The 13,940-nt window shown below is 39.7% G+C and overlaps 1 protein-coding gene across 1 annotated transcript in view; it reads left to right on the top strand.

The window, feature by feature from the left end:
* TPPP (tubulin polymerization promoting protein) overlaps nt 1-13,940 on the top strand; it is a 111,057-nt gene that overhangs the window by 80,531 nt on the left and 16,586 nt on the right. The window contains exon 3 of the mRNA XM_009289844.2: nt 8,674-8,827. Coding sequence (XP_009288119.1) covers nt 8,674-8,827 — 154 coding nt within the window. The remainder of the gene's footprint in view (nt 1-8,673; nt 8,828-13,940) is intronic.

Raw genomic sequence — 13,940 nt, 5'->3', positions numbered from 1 at the left:
CCTTTTTTTTCCTTTTTTTTTAACTTCAGATTTTATTTTAATGGAAATGAATTTTCACTGTGAGTGAAGCACATAGGAAGAAAATGCTACAAAAATAAAGCCAAGAAGAGAAAAAGGTTAACTTCAAATATAGAAGAGAGTTTTCATGAGAGAAGCCTAAAATATTTAGGTTAAAATAAAGCCTGATAAAGATATCATCTGCTGGTTTAGTGAGCTGCTGAAGTCCTCTTGCTTCAGATTTTTCAAAGCGTGGCAGTTCACAAGCTGTCACAGTTTCAGATACTTAGAATGAACTAGGCACACTCTGCTTTATCCTTGCTCAGTAATGAGACAAAAAGCACCTGGAGGGAAACTGGCACTTCCAGGTTCAGTTCCTGAGTGAATGATGTGTGTTCTTCTGCCCTTGCTGCCCACTCAGTGACTCCAGAAAGGTTTCTGCAAGTCGTGACTATTGCTGTGATATAGAGCGAGCATTTTGCACTGCATTTTGCATTGTACCTCTCTTGTTGCTTTGATCTCCTGGGATGATAAGAAAACTGATGATGGCATTGCCTTGTGATTGTGGGGTATATGAAGCCATTCAGTCCAACTCCTTATGTCTACTTAGCCAAGATGCTGGAAGTTATGTTTATAGAGTAACTGCGAAGGTCATCTGGATGTCCTTTGTCAGTCCTAATCTTTCCCTCAAGAGAATCCACTTCCGGTAAATAGCCATGCACTCAAAGGTGCCTGTGTTCCAGAAGTGACCACTACCTTAGCTGAAGATCTCTGTTGTATCTTTTTCCTAGGATCATTTTTCTGAGGATATCTTCTGCAAGGATATCTTCTTTCCTGACAATTTGCCAATTTACTCCTGCTTGCATCAATGTCCAGATGTCTAATTTCAATATCCCAGTTCTACCCATAATTGGGTAGAAGTCTCCGATGCAAGGTGATACCTCAAGTTTTGCTTTCTTAATTGGTTCTTTTACAACCACCTTTCTTTAGAACTATTAGTGCAGCACAAAGAACCTGGTAGAATTGTATTACAGTATCTAATTTGCCAATTTACTCCTGCTTGCATCAATGTCCAGATGTCTGATTTCTATTTTCCATTTCTCCGTTTTATTGGTTATTGGTTTGCGGTGTCAGGTGATACCTCAAGTTTTGCTTTCTTAATTGGTTCTTTTACAACCACCTTTCTTTAGAACTATTAGTGCAGCACAAAGAACCTGGTAGAATTGTATTACAGTATTCCCCCCCCCCCCCCAGCTATATTTGTCAAATTTTTACGCAAGTCTCTGCTTTGGGTTAGTCATACATGGTTCAGTTTTATCCAAGAAACTGTGTTCTCTTTTTCATTTGTAAGTTTTTTGCATTGTATATCTAAATTTTGTAATTTCGTTCTTGAGTGATATATAGTAAGAAACAGATCTTCACAGGGTATGTTAAATACTCCATTAGATTGCCAGGTTCTAGCAGCCTGGTTAGCCTACCTAGGGACCTAGCTTTAGTTTGGGACTCTTTTTTGGCTGTGAATTGTGGGGCTGATGGCCAGTAAAAATGCTGAGCTGTGTAGCCCAAAGAGAGCAGAAAGTGAAAATTGTAAACCACAAAAGGAAAAAAAATAAACTACCAGTCCTGTGGCATAATCTGCTTCTTGGTTAAACAGATTAGCCTTGGACTTTGTGTTGGTAACATTACAGCAGACAATCTTGGAAGAAAGAATACATCTGTTAGATGAGTGATATATTTTGCAGAGACCAGTACAAACCTTTCTTGCTTCAAGGAATTTGTCTGTGGTAGCTTTTTACTGTCAACATGTACAGTACAAATACCACTAACCATTGCTAGTAATGAACATTATGTTTATAGATTACATCAAAAAGACTTGGTGTGTTAGCACAAGTAGCAAGAAAAGAATAAATGTCAGTTCTACTAAACGAACAGGAGTGAATGCTTTGGGAAATACCACAGTAATAATCATAAAGTTGCTGCTGTAAAGTGGTAAATAGAAAAAACCTATTTGTATGAAAATCAGAGAGTTTCAGCTGTAGTGAGTTTTTAGTATGGCAGATTGCTCTTGGGGAAAAAAGTAAAAAATTCTGGACAAGTTGAGTACGATCCATCTATTATTTCTCTTAAAAAAAAAAAAGAAAAAGAAAAAATGAAACATGTTTTAGAAGAAACACTTCCCATTTTTCTTTTTTGTTTGTTAAGATAAAGTAGAAACAGCTAAAGTTTGAAGTCTGGTCTGAATGTCATTAGGAAATATACCTTTGTTAGGGTTGGGGGTAAAAAGTCTGACTTATATAGTCTGTTCTCAGTGTTATCATGACACCTTTATATGATTAATTTGAATAATTTAAATGATTAATTCTGATAATTCAGGAGTGTTTCTTATTTGGTTAGCAGTTACCTCCAGGGATGTGGGGAGCAGTAGTGGCAAATCAGAAATTGCCTGATTAAACTTACTGTGCCAGTAAGTCAGAAACTGTGACAAATAAGCCACTCAGGCATTCTGTTGCCAGTGCAATCCTTCATTCTGTCTTCTGAATGAATGAGACTGCCTTGCGAAGGGAATAAATACAGGGAGTACCCAAAATCCTGTTTGTTCTCATTTACAAGAGATGACGCTGTTGAGTTTTGCTTGACTGCTTGTTTGACTGAGACACCCAAGTCCATGTTGAATTTAGACTAAATAAACCTTACAAACAAAACTCCTTGTACAAGAGTTTATGCAAAAACATTTGTTGGGCTCCCACCTCTAGTTATACTGTCTTCAGACCCTTCTCAGACTTGCTATACTCCTTAGACCTTTGTGGGTAGATGACAACTTCCACGGCAAAACAGTCCTGCTTAGTGTATCCTGCTGTAATCCTCTCTGGCATGCTAGTAAGAATAGAAGCTTCTCTGAGTATTTTTACATCTTCTTTCCCCTCTTCAATCTAAGAAAATTGAAAGGAAAAGTGACTTTTTGGGATGGGAGTATGGGAGGGCTTTTGGTCGCTCAGATTAAGACAGAAAACTATTACATTAGAGACTTTGCTGTATTGTAACGCTGAACTGTAATAGTGCTATGGAGATAAAGATTTCTAATATTGGTCAAGGATTTTGTGTATTGGGTATGTGGAGTGTATTTGTATAGCTTTTCTCTTCAACTAAAATTGTAGGCAACTGTTAATCCAAATAGTATTCAAGTCCAAATAACATAGAAGTATTAATTTGCAACAATACGTTTTCACGCTGCATTGTTCTAATCTTGTGAACACAGGACACTGTTAGTAGTAATATTTGCAAATGAAAACTGCATTGCTTGCTATTGCAACCAACTTTGGGCCAATGTTTGATCTTTTACACTTTATGTTCACTTTGCTCATGTCCAGGCTCAGAACTGATGCTTTTACATGTGTGAACTTGGGCTCCCACGAGCGAACTGAGGAATTCAAGCTTTAGTTCAGAATCTCCCCATTGGTTGTGGTTACATGTGGAGAGACCCATCAAGGAAGGGGAAGTGATGGGAAGCTTCCTAAATTCTTCTGAGTATGTTCAGTCTGTTCCCAAGCAACTTTCATGAGTGTAACCATGAGCACACTGTTTCTTCCACTGAAGGAGCAGGTTTAGAGTAATTCTGTTTCTTGTAAGAGGCAGAGCTTAAAATAGAATGGCATGTAAGAGTGTATCCTTCCTAAACATAAAGGTTTCTTTGTGTCATAATACACTACAGGGCTCTAAAAATTTATATTATTAATGTCCCTCATATATATCTTGTTCTTTTCATTGAGGTGCCAACCTTATGATGTCTGTTTTCATAAAAGCCTTTATCCCCTGCCCCCCTTCTTTCTATTGTTACTGTTTTCCATTTTGTCTCATTTTCTGGTCAGATAGTTTTAATTTGCATTTCCAGTGTCTGATTGTGTTGTGTTTCTGTAGCTGTTCACACATTCCTTCTATTTCATTCATCATCTTTTTTTTTTTTTTTTTTTTTTTTTTTTTTTTTTTTTTTTTTTTTTTTTTTTTTTTTTTTTTTTTTTTTTTTTTTTTTTTTTTTTTTTTTTTTTTTTTTTTTTTTTTTTTTTTTTTTTTTTTTTTTTTTTTTTTTTTTTTTTTTTTTAATTTTCCCCCCTTTTCTTTTTTAATGTACAGTATTTTATCTTCTTTCTAGGTCTCTATTAACTCTCTGGAGTGCTAAAGCTAACAGAAGGGTGTTAATAACTTAGAGATCACCCTTGGCATACTTAATTGTAGACAAGTTGCTTGAACTTGTAACACTGGGAAAATGAAAGTTAATATATTTGTTTTGTTACTCCCATGAAAATGAGATATTTATAATAAGCTTCTAAAAACAAGTTACAAATATACACAAAGAAGCTGATTCTTTGTAGCAATTGCTTAATAGAAGAAACTGGTTTGTTTGGGGTTTTTTAGTTTTTTTTGTTTTTTTTTTTTAGTTTAACTTCATGACCTCTGAAAAGCTGGTGTTGTAAAGGGGCTTCCTGGATGTGAACAGGGCATTAAAAATGGTGGAAATAAACTGAGGGTACGACTGCCTTGTGTGTCATGTAGTGTTCATAGTATTATCATTTTTCACAGAATCATAAAATAGTTGGGGGTTGGAAGTGACCTTCAAAGGTCATCTAGTCTAACCCCGCCCCCCCAGCAACGAGCAGGGACATCTTCAACTAGATCAGGTTGCTCAGAGCCCCGTCCAGCCTGACCTTGAATTTTAGTTTAAAACCATTACCCCTTGTCCTGTTGCAACAGGCCCTGCTAAAAAGTCTGTCCCCATCTTTCTCAGAAGCCCCCTTGAAGTATTGAAAGGCTGCAATAAGGTCTCCCCAGAGCCTTCTCTTCTCCAGGCTGAACAACCCCAACTCTCTCAGCCTTTCTTCACAGGAGAGGTGTTCTATCCCTCTGATCATTTTTGTGGCCCTCCTCTGGACCCGCTCCAACAGGTCAGTGTTTTTCTTGTGCTGAGGGCTCCAGAGCTGGATGCGGTACTGGTCTCACCAGAGCAGAGTAGAGGGGCAGAATCACCTCCCTCAACCCGCTGGCCACGCTTCTTTTGATGCAGCCCAGGATACAGGTGGCTTTCTGGGCTGTGATCACACATTGCTGGCTCATGTCCAATTTTTCGTCCACCAGTATCTCCAAGTCCCTCTCTGCAGGGTTGTTTTGTGGACCTGGAGGGGGCTGATCCTGTGGCTTAAGAGTGTGTAAATCAAGAGCTATGTAGATTCATTGAGAGACTTTGCCTCTGTCATTTCTACCTACTCAGTCTGTTTTCCCCTCTGTATTCAACCCATGACTGTACAGATAGAAGAGAGGGTAGGAGCATGCTGTCCTGCTGAGTAAGAATGACGACAGTAGCTGCTCAGAGCTCTTTGAGACCCGCCTCTAGAGACAGGAGGTGTTGTAGCATTGCTACTTGGTGATTTAGATGCTATGGTACGTGGCATACATGTACCATACATGGCATACCAAAAGTGCCGGAACATGTGAATTAATCAAGAATTATGTTCTATAGGGTTTTCCACAAGACTTGGCGTATGTTGCAACTGTAGAATTTTTGAGTTAATTATGATGTTTTTCAAATGGGTTTGATAATATTGTAATAGATAGGAGGAGGAGAGAGGATGTTTTTGGAGTATAGAAAAAGATAATGAATTTCAAAATTAAAGCTGCTTTATTTAGGAAACTTTTACTTGGGATATAGTTTCAAAAATTCCTTTATTCCCAATCCTATTTTTAGTGTCACTCCAATTAATGTTTTTTGCTGGTAAAGAAGATCTGCCATGATGCACATTTCTTTTTCTCTTAAGTCCAGCAGCAATACTACCTTGCTCATATATGTATCCAATTTGTGGTTACACCTTAAGTTGGAGGGGAAAAAAAAACTAATTTCCTTTCCCCATGTTAGTGTGACAGGGAAAAGACCAAATGTGAGCGGTAGGAATGTCTATGTCCTAGACCAGAAGGAGATGTTCTTTGTTCCTCTTGGCACCCTTATTTATGTATTTTTCCTTTTAATACAGAAAAAAAAAAAAATCGTGCTCTTCTATTTGATAAGTGTGGAACCAAAAATTCTACATGTGTTAATAAAAATAAAAGGAGTCAACATGAGCTTCAACAGTTTTTGCTGAAAGTGGTCATTCCCTTTCCCATTGTGATGATCCTGACTGATGATCCAAGCTAAATTGTAGCAATCCTGACTGGAGACTTCCAGGTAATCTATGTGCTACGGAAAACTGCATTTGAAAGGTCTATATGTTAGACTTGGCTGTGAGTCTGTAGTGAACAAGGGCCTTAGTGTGGTGTTATGCTGAAGCTTAGCAGTGATTGCCAGTGCTGTCTTTTTCTAAATGGGAGGCAAACCAAAATGAAGTCCTGACCTCTTGAGCTAGTTAAAAGTTCTTGGACATGTTTCATCAGAAGAGGGATGTTAATCCTATTAATGAGGATCCTGGACAAATTCCAAGTAGTTAATTGTGGTTTATTCCATGTGTCTTTCTGATTTAATGAAATACTGGATTGTATTCTTCATTTCTGTCATGATGTTCTTTTACTAGCTAATTCCATGAGATACTCTAGCATACGCTTCACCTAAAGCAGATGAGTAGTTGCAAACAGCAAAGTTTGGTGAAAAAACAGATAAAGTTTATTTCTGGCTAAAATAGGGAGTGTGAGGGATGTAGGGATTTACTACATGGTGGGTTGTGTTGGAAATAAAGGATACTACTAATGAACGGTATGTGAAGGGTTGCGTTAGCATTGAATTTTATTGTGAATAACCAATTTCTCCTTGCTTTAAAAGTCTGGGATAAAATTTCATTTTGTGTTTAATTAATTGAAGTAGGAGTCACTTCCTAACTGTTGGTGTCTAAAACTGGGAAATCTCGCTTCCCCCTTTCATTAGTGGAGGCATCCTCCAACTGAGGGGGATTTAACCTCTGAAAGGTGTCTGAGAGAAGATCAAAGATAAATCAGTGATAGATGAATTGCTCTTCGCAGTGGCTCTTTGTGATGCTTGAATTAAAATCAGATTTCTATGCATAGTTTTTCTAGCCTGAGATTTCTGTTGCCAGTGCACACTTTCTCTATCCTTGCATCTATCATTTATTCATGTATAAACAGCTGTCACTGTTGAAAGTGAGTCTGGGTTGTGTGGTGTTTTTGTTTTTTTTTTTTCTGATTTGCTTGAAATGCTCTCTAAATTGGCATAAAAAGAAATGCTTAAGCAGCAAACAAAACTCGTGTAGTAGCACGTTTCCCAGCAACATGGACTCTCAAATATTTCTTTGACTTTGAGGGTGTCATAATGTTGTAAGCAATTGAAAACATCTTTTGCTATTAAAGATGGTACTATTTAAGGTTACATCAGTGTAAGTATCAGAACATCTTTTTGAAAATTTTTCTATTTGAACTGTTAAATTTTAGCTTAAAACGTATGGCTAAATTTTGGTGTGTAAATTCTTGTTCTAAAGATCAGGGAATCTGTAATTTAATAATACAGGAAAAGGTATGGTTTGTGTGTGATAAAATTCATAGAAAATAATTTTTTTTTTTTTTAATAGTGAGTAATCTCATTAATACTGTGGCCTCATACCTGAATTTTAAAATGAGGAACACTAAAAATAGTTTCGTATTAGGGAAAAGAAAGGAACACTCTGTACTCCACTACATTATCTCCTGCCTAAACTGAATATTTTAAAATGCTAGAAAACTGACTTGCATTAATCCCCTTTTGGTTAAACACATCTCTGTAGTGAATGTTGAGTTTCTTTGTAAGAGTTTTATCAATCAAACCCTTTGGCCTGATGGGTATAAAAGATCTGCAGGAGTGACTGTATAAATAGATGTTTTTAAACTATGAATTTCCCACTCTACTTGTCAGATTTTGCACTGTGCACTGCTGTAGCAAAATCTTTTCCACTAAAAGTAAACCTAAGCAAGTAATTTACTAGTGTGGAAATATGGGCTTCCTATTAGTAAAAACAACAGCAAGTCTTCAGCTCTGAATTTCTGGGGGGCATTTATGAGTTTATCAGACTGCTATATTATGTTTTCCATGAACCTGTGAATGTTTTATGAAGGTGATGGTCTAAGAAGGAGAATGGGTATTGAATTTAAATGCATCACTTTAAAATTTGTCAGTCTTTAATAGAGGAGGAATTTGAAGTTTTTAAATGCTTTTCAATAGTTTGCTTTACACAACAGCATTATTCTTAATTTCCTTGTGAATACATGAGTAGTGACCTATGAATAATATGTCATAACCAGTTATTCGAAGAGGAATAAAAAATATTAAATAACAAAACTCACCTAAGATGCTTCAGTTCTTGTCTTTTATGTATGCAGGCTTTACAAGTGATAAACCAAATGAGACTATATTTGATTTGATGAGCTGCAGGCATTCTGACAGCAGGCCAGGTCCCTTTATTTCCTCTTTCTTTCTGAACGTTCATCGAGGGAAGTTTCTAAAGCACTATCCTACTGATATACATTAAAAAAAAAAAAAAAAAAGTGATGTTCCTGGGATGTGTTTTATTTGACACCATAAATGGGCTGCATGGGTCTTCCTGTTCTGTTTCAGTTTTCTGTTGTTCACTGTGGTAAACTGAAACCATTCTGCCATTCTTGGAGTGCTTGTTGTGCTCTCTTGTAGTTTCTTTCAATTTCTGTTTGTTTCGACAGGGGAAAGTCTTCCAGAACTATCACTTTTGAGCAGTTTAAGGAAGCTCTTCAAGAACTCTCCAAGAAGCGATTTAAAGACAAGAGTGATGAGGAAGCAGTTCAAGAAATGTATAAACTAATTGAAGGAAAAGCCCCGATTATATCTGGAGTAACGGTATGTTACTGATCTAATGGATGGATTGTTCTAGCTGTCCTGTGTTCTACTGCAGTGTTGTTAGATTCACCTGCTTCCCTTTACAATCCACAAATCCAAGCAGCATGCCTCTGTGGGCCTGAAGGCAACAACTGTGCTGGGCTGAGTGGGAGCAAAGATTGTGCAACAGCTGAGTATTGCACTACTGTGTATTCTTGTGTGGCACTGTCATTGCTTCTGCTAGGAATTGTAGAACCACCTAGCAGCACGGTCAGGAAGATTCAAGGAGAGCTCGTGTGTCGTTAGAACATAGAAACATTCATGAAGAGTGGTGTATCGAAATCAAAAAGAGTAGAAGGGAATTAAATTTAGAACCTCATTAAACAGTCCTAAGATGTGTGAAATACCAAAAAGACTAAAGCAAAGACATCTTAAAATACACCATGTGAATCCCAGAACACTGGAAATCTGGGAATAACTACCATGTGGTCTGGTCTTTGTTTTTCGTTTGTTCCAAGTCTGTCAGAACTATAACGTTCGTTCTTTTTCTTTTTTTTTCTTTTTTAAATATTGGCATCCATATATGAAAAGGAAGTTATAAAGCCTAGTGTATATAAGTTTGGTTGTCCTTTTAAACGCTCAGGTTAGGCAAGCTTTTACCCTGTAGTTTAGGAGATACTGGAGTGTTTACCATCAACTTGAATAGTCCTGTCAATTTAGGTAATCTGCTTAAAATTTTGTGATCCTCCTAAATTTTGGCTGTAGAGCTGTGAATGAAAATCTGATTGTAAATAATCTTTCCAGAAAGCGGTTCTGTACAAAGGAACGGTGGAAATGTCAAATGGAGAGATCTCTTTTGAGTTGTACAATTTGACAGATTTTTACAAGATTTTGTTTTATTACTCTTGTAGTCTCATTTGAAACAAGTGGTAGTTTTGATGCAGGCTTAAAATAATGAACCTTTCTTTTTGTCCTTCACTCATTTTAGTGAATTTGAATAACTTGTTCATCCATCCAGGGATTCTCCCTTTGAATTGTGCACATTCTTCTAGGCCTCACTCCTCATTCCATTTTCGGTATTTCAGCAGTCAGATATTGAAATCGTCAATGGCTGCTAATAAGGGAACAGCCTCTTTCTGTGTGGATGACAGGATGATAAGAGAGCTTTGCAGATGCAGGGTAGTGTCATGTAGGTGCTGCAGAGGTATACAGATGTGCCAGCAGCAGGGGGAGAGGAATGGAGGGGGAATATGAGCCAGCAGTGTGAGGCTTGCCTGTACTCCTCTGGGGAGAGTTGGAGAGGAAGTGAAGAAATAATGAGAGAGCGGGGGGATCACAATATTCTCCCCTGCTTGCTGGCAAAGTAAGGAGCAGGAGGCAGAGCTTAAAGGGAGGAAGATTGCATGCTGGGAGTGTGTGTGTGTGGGAAAACCCCAAATTTTATGTTTGTTTTATCATGCTAATTTAGTTCCCGGGTGGTAAAAATGACCCAAACACTTGGATATTAAAGGCATTAAAATAAATAAATACATGGCCACTCTCCCCCCAGCAACTTGGGAATACAGATATGAAATGTATATACAAGCATTCTAATGGTTTGTTTACTTTGGGAAGTCTATGTCCTGGAAATTTTAAGTTGGACTGCTTTCTATATGGTTAGACAGAGTTATATGAAGCTTTTCTTAAACTGTTCTAGGATAACTCAGTCATGCCATGTAGTGTGTGCCCTGCTCTGTATAGCTCTGCTGTAGGTCATGTAGATTTCGTTCAGGATTCAGCCAGACAACTTTAGCGTGACTACTGACACATTAATCTAAACATATTAGGGGTGGAGCTGAAAGCATGATTAAGTGAGGCTTGTGGGTAAATACACTTCAGCAGCATTTGGAGATTTTTGTTTCTTAACTTCTTATGTTTTCTGCTTTCTGTTGGGAAGGAGGGGCAGGGCAGTATGTCTGTACTGAATGGCAGCCTGGGGAAACCACTGCTTCAATAGGATGGTTGGAAAGTTTACTTTCACATCAGGCAATGAGGATTTTAGTGTATGTTGTGATAGAAGATTTTTTTTTTCTTTTTGTGTTGATTTTTTCTTCTTCTTCAGAATGTTGTAGAATTACAAAAATCCCTGCTTGTGGTTGATGTGGTTGAGAAGGCTCAGCAGCCAGACATTGAAACTGAGTGAAATTTTGGGCTGCTTTCTAATCTGCAATGGAAGGTGTATGGTTGGCTTGGTCACACAGGAAAAAAAACAACAGGCAAGTGATAGGGGTTGTTTAAGCCATAGCTTTATTAGCTCATTTGGTAGTGATCTGGTAATAGAATATACAGTGCAGGTCATACATCTTTGACAGTTTACAATCAGACATGTAAATGAAGTCTAGGGCCTTTTAGTTGCCCTCACTCATACACAAAGGCTACAAGAGCAAGACTGAGGTTCTTTTTTTTCCTGTACCAAAAGCTATGTGCTGTAACTATGTTGAATGTATTTCTACACCTCCTGTGGAACAGATACTTGCTTTGGTCATTGCTGGCTCTTAAAATAAAACCGGTTGAACCTCAGTGTGTATTCAACAGGGTCACTGACATAGAAATGTAGAATAATTTCAATTGGAAGGGACCTGGGATGATCTCATTCAACCTTCTGCTCATAGGAGGGCTAACGTCAAAGCTAGATCAGGTTGCTTAGGACCCAGTCCAGTCAAATTTGCTGTGAAGGGCGGCGTGGGTGTCAGGGCAGTACAGCAGCGATAGCACTTTAAAAGCTAGGTGATGGATGCTCAGGGTGATGGTGATGGGGGCAGGATTGTACTCTCACAAAAAGGGACCCATTAGGGAAAGAGCAAGGAAGCCAGAGTGCAGCCCACAGAGCGCAGCAAATGAGACATAGCAGTTGTAGCAGCAGGAGTGCAAAGAGGCTCAGAAATTTAACTCAAGACTATGTGGGTCTGCTTGAAGACTGTACAATGGTGGTCTCAAAATGCTGCAGTACATAATGTCCAGCACATGGACATCCATTAAGATGTAGTAGAAGTCCACAGGACTACCATTAGCACATCAGAATCCTGGCTCCAGAGGGAGGAGCCCTCTATCCAGGTCCTGTGCTGCAGAGTGCTCCTGCCTCTCCCTGGAGGTCAGGGCAGTGGTGTCCTCTCTTGTGGGAGATGTGCTGTGGTCAAGGCCCTGAAGTTCTAGATTAAGGGGGAAGATGAAGAGGAGACTTGATACGGTATTTGTGGAAAACCCAAGCTACACAAGGTGAGGAAGGAGCGACAACTGGAGACCAAGTGGACGGAGACTATAAAGATGGAGAAGGCTGGAAGCTTGTGACTTCTGGCAACAAGAAGTCGCAGATCTGTTCCATCTACAGATCTCCAATTTCAGAATAGGTATAGTACTCTGGGCACTGGTGAGGATCAACAAGACCCATCAGAGTCAGCTGAGCCTGAACTTAGTGTCCACCCGAAAGGGAAAAAAATGAGTGATAGTGTCACCCAATGCTACCTGACGCTATGGGGACAGGCAGGTTATTTTTAAGGATCCGTGGTAGAATGACAACCGGCCAGAGGTCTGTAGTTATAATTAGAGCTTTATTATTATAGAAAGATTTTAGTAGTCAGCGTAGCTTATCGTTACACAGAATTCCTAGCAATGAGGATAGCTTTCCTATTACCTAAAATTGCAGTTGCCTATACTTTTCAGTCACCTGGACCCTCTGCAGGTCAGGTCAAATTCTTAATAATCGGAGAGCAAAAGAATAATGATAATCTGGACTCTGACTTTTAAAAGTACATGAGTCACTCACTCCTCAGAAGAAGAATAACGACGGAGGGGGTGTCACGGTACTCTAGCCCACGGTGAGGGTGTTCCCCCTTTCCTCTTCCATCATGGTGCGAGCGTCCCCTGTATCACACCGGGAAGCACGAAAGCCTTAGCAGTCTGTCTGCTGTTGGATCAGCTTCAAAAACCTTTTGGATAAGCTGATGTATTTATACATCTCAGTCTGGGGGTTTGGTCTATACAATTTCCATAAGTTAGTGGATTCTGAAGAGGCTGCCAGACAATCAGTATGCAAGAATTCTGGCTGCAAGAGACAGCAAGCTGCAGGTGATAATGGCTGCATAATGATCTTTATCTCTTCCTGTCCATTGTGTCCTGCCTACATGTTGCCCGTGCTTTGACCTAATGGTGCTGCCCCCAGCACGCCTCAGGCCTTAGCATGAGCTGTGTGTTAGCCAAAATCTGAGCAACAGTTGAGTGAACAGTCACAGGAGGCATTCCTGACCACGGAGGGATCACAGCTTTTGCCATCCAGAATATCTCATGTGCTGTTACGCTTCCCTGTCCCATAATGGGTGTCACCATACCCTGGCAACAGTGCTGTACCGCGTGTGAGGAGCAATGGGTACCAGTCACAGACAGTTACTGGCGATTCCTCCTGTGGACGATCGAGGCATGTATCTTCTGACCCCACCTGATGTCTGGGGAGTTTTGTTGTTTGGTAGGTGCCAGAATCTGGGATTGTTGCAGATGCGCTGCCAAGATCTGTCCAGCCTTCTAACACGGACCTCTTCTTCCTCTTCCTTGTGGGTACCAACAGTACTGCTCCAGAGGTAACCTGGAGCTTATCAAGAGAGACTACAGAAGTGTGGGGCTGAGAGTGAAGGGCATGGAGCTCTGGTCTTGCCTTCCCAATCCTTACAGAGAGGAGGAAAGCTTGGGTAGAAGTGGACTATGCCTAGCTGTATGGCTTGTGTTGCAGACAGGGCTTTGGCTTCTGTGACCAGAGGAATGAGGGCTACTGAGCAGGGATGGAATAAATCTAATGAAGTGGAGCAAGAGTGTCTTTGCAAACTAGGCTTGCTAGTCTACTGAGGAGACTGTTAAACTGGGTACGGAAGGTTATCATAACCTGAAGAGGAGAGGTCATAAGGGGCGGAGCAAGATGTGTCTAGGTGACAAGCTTGACAAGGGAGGCTCTCGGCCTTCTGTAAATGCAGCAGGCCTTGGGGCCCATCTCAAATGCCTGTACACAAAAGCACGTGGCATGGGGAACAAGCAGGACAAATTAGTTGCAGAGCTATGACCTCACTGGGATTATGGAGGTGTGGCGGGACAGCTCTCCTGACTGGAGTGT

Source organism: Aptenodytes forsteri, unplaced genomic scaffold, assembly GCF_000699145.1.
Source record: "Aptenodytes forsteri isolate BGI_AS27 unplaced genomic scaffold, ASM69914v1 Scaffold250, whole genome shotgun sequence".
NCBI classification, from domain to species: Eukaryota; Metazoa; Chordata; class Aves; order Sphenisciformes; family Spheniscidae; genus Aptenodytes; species Aptenodytes forsteri.
Note: the sequence above shows the minus strand (reverse complement) of the source record. Positions and strands in the feature narration are given on the sequence as shown.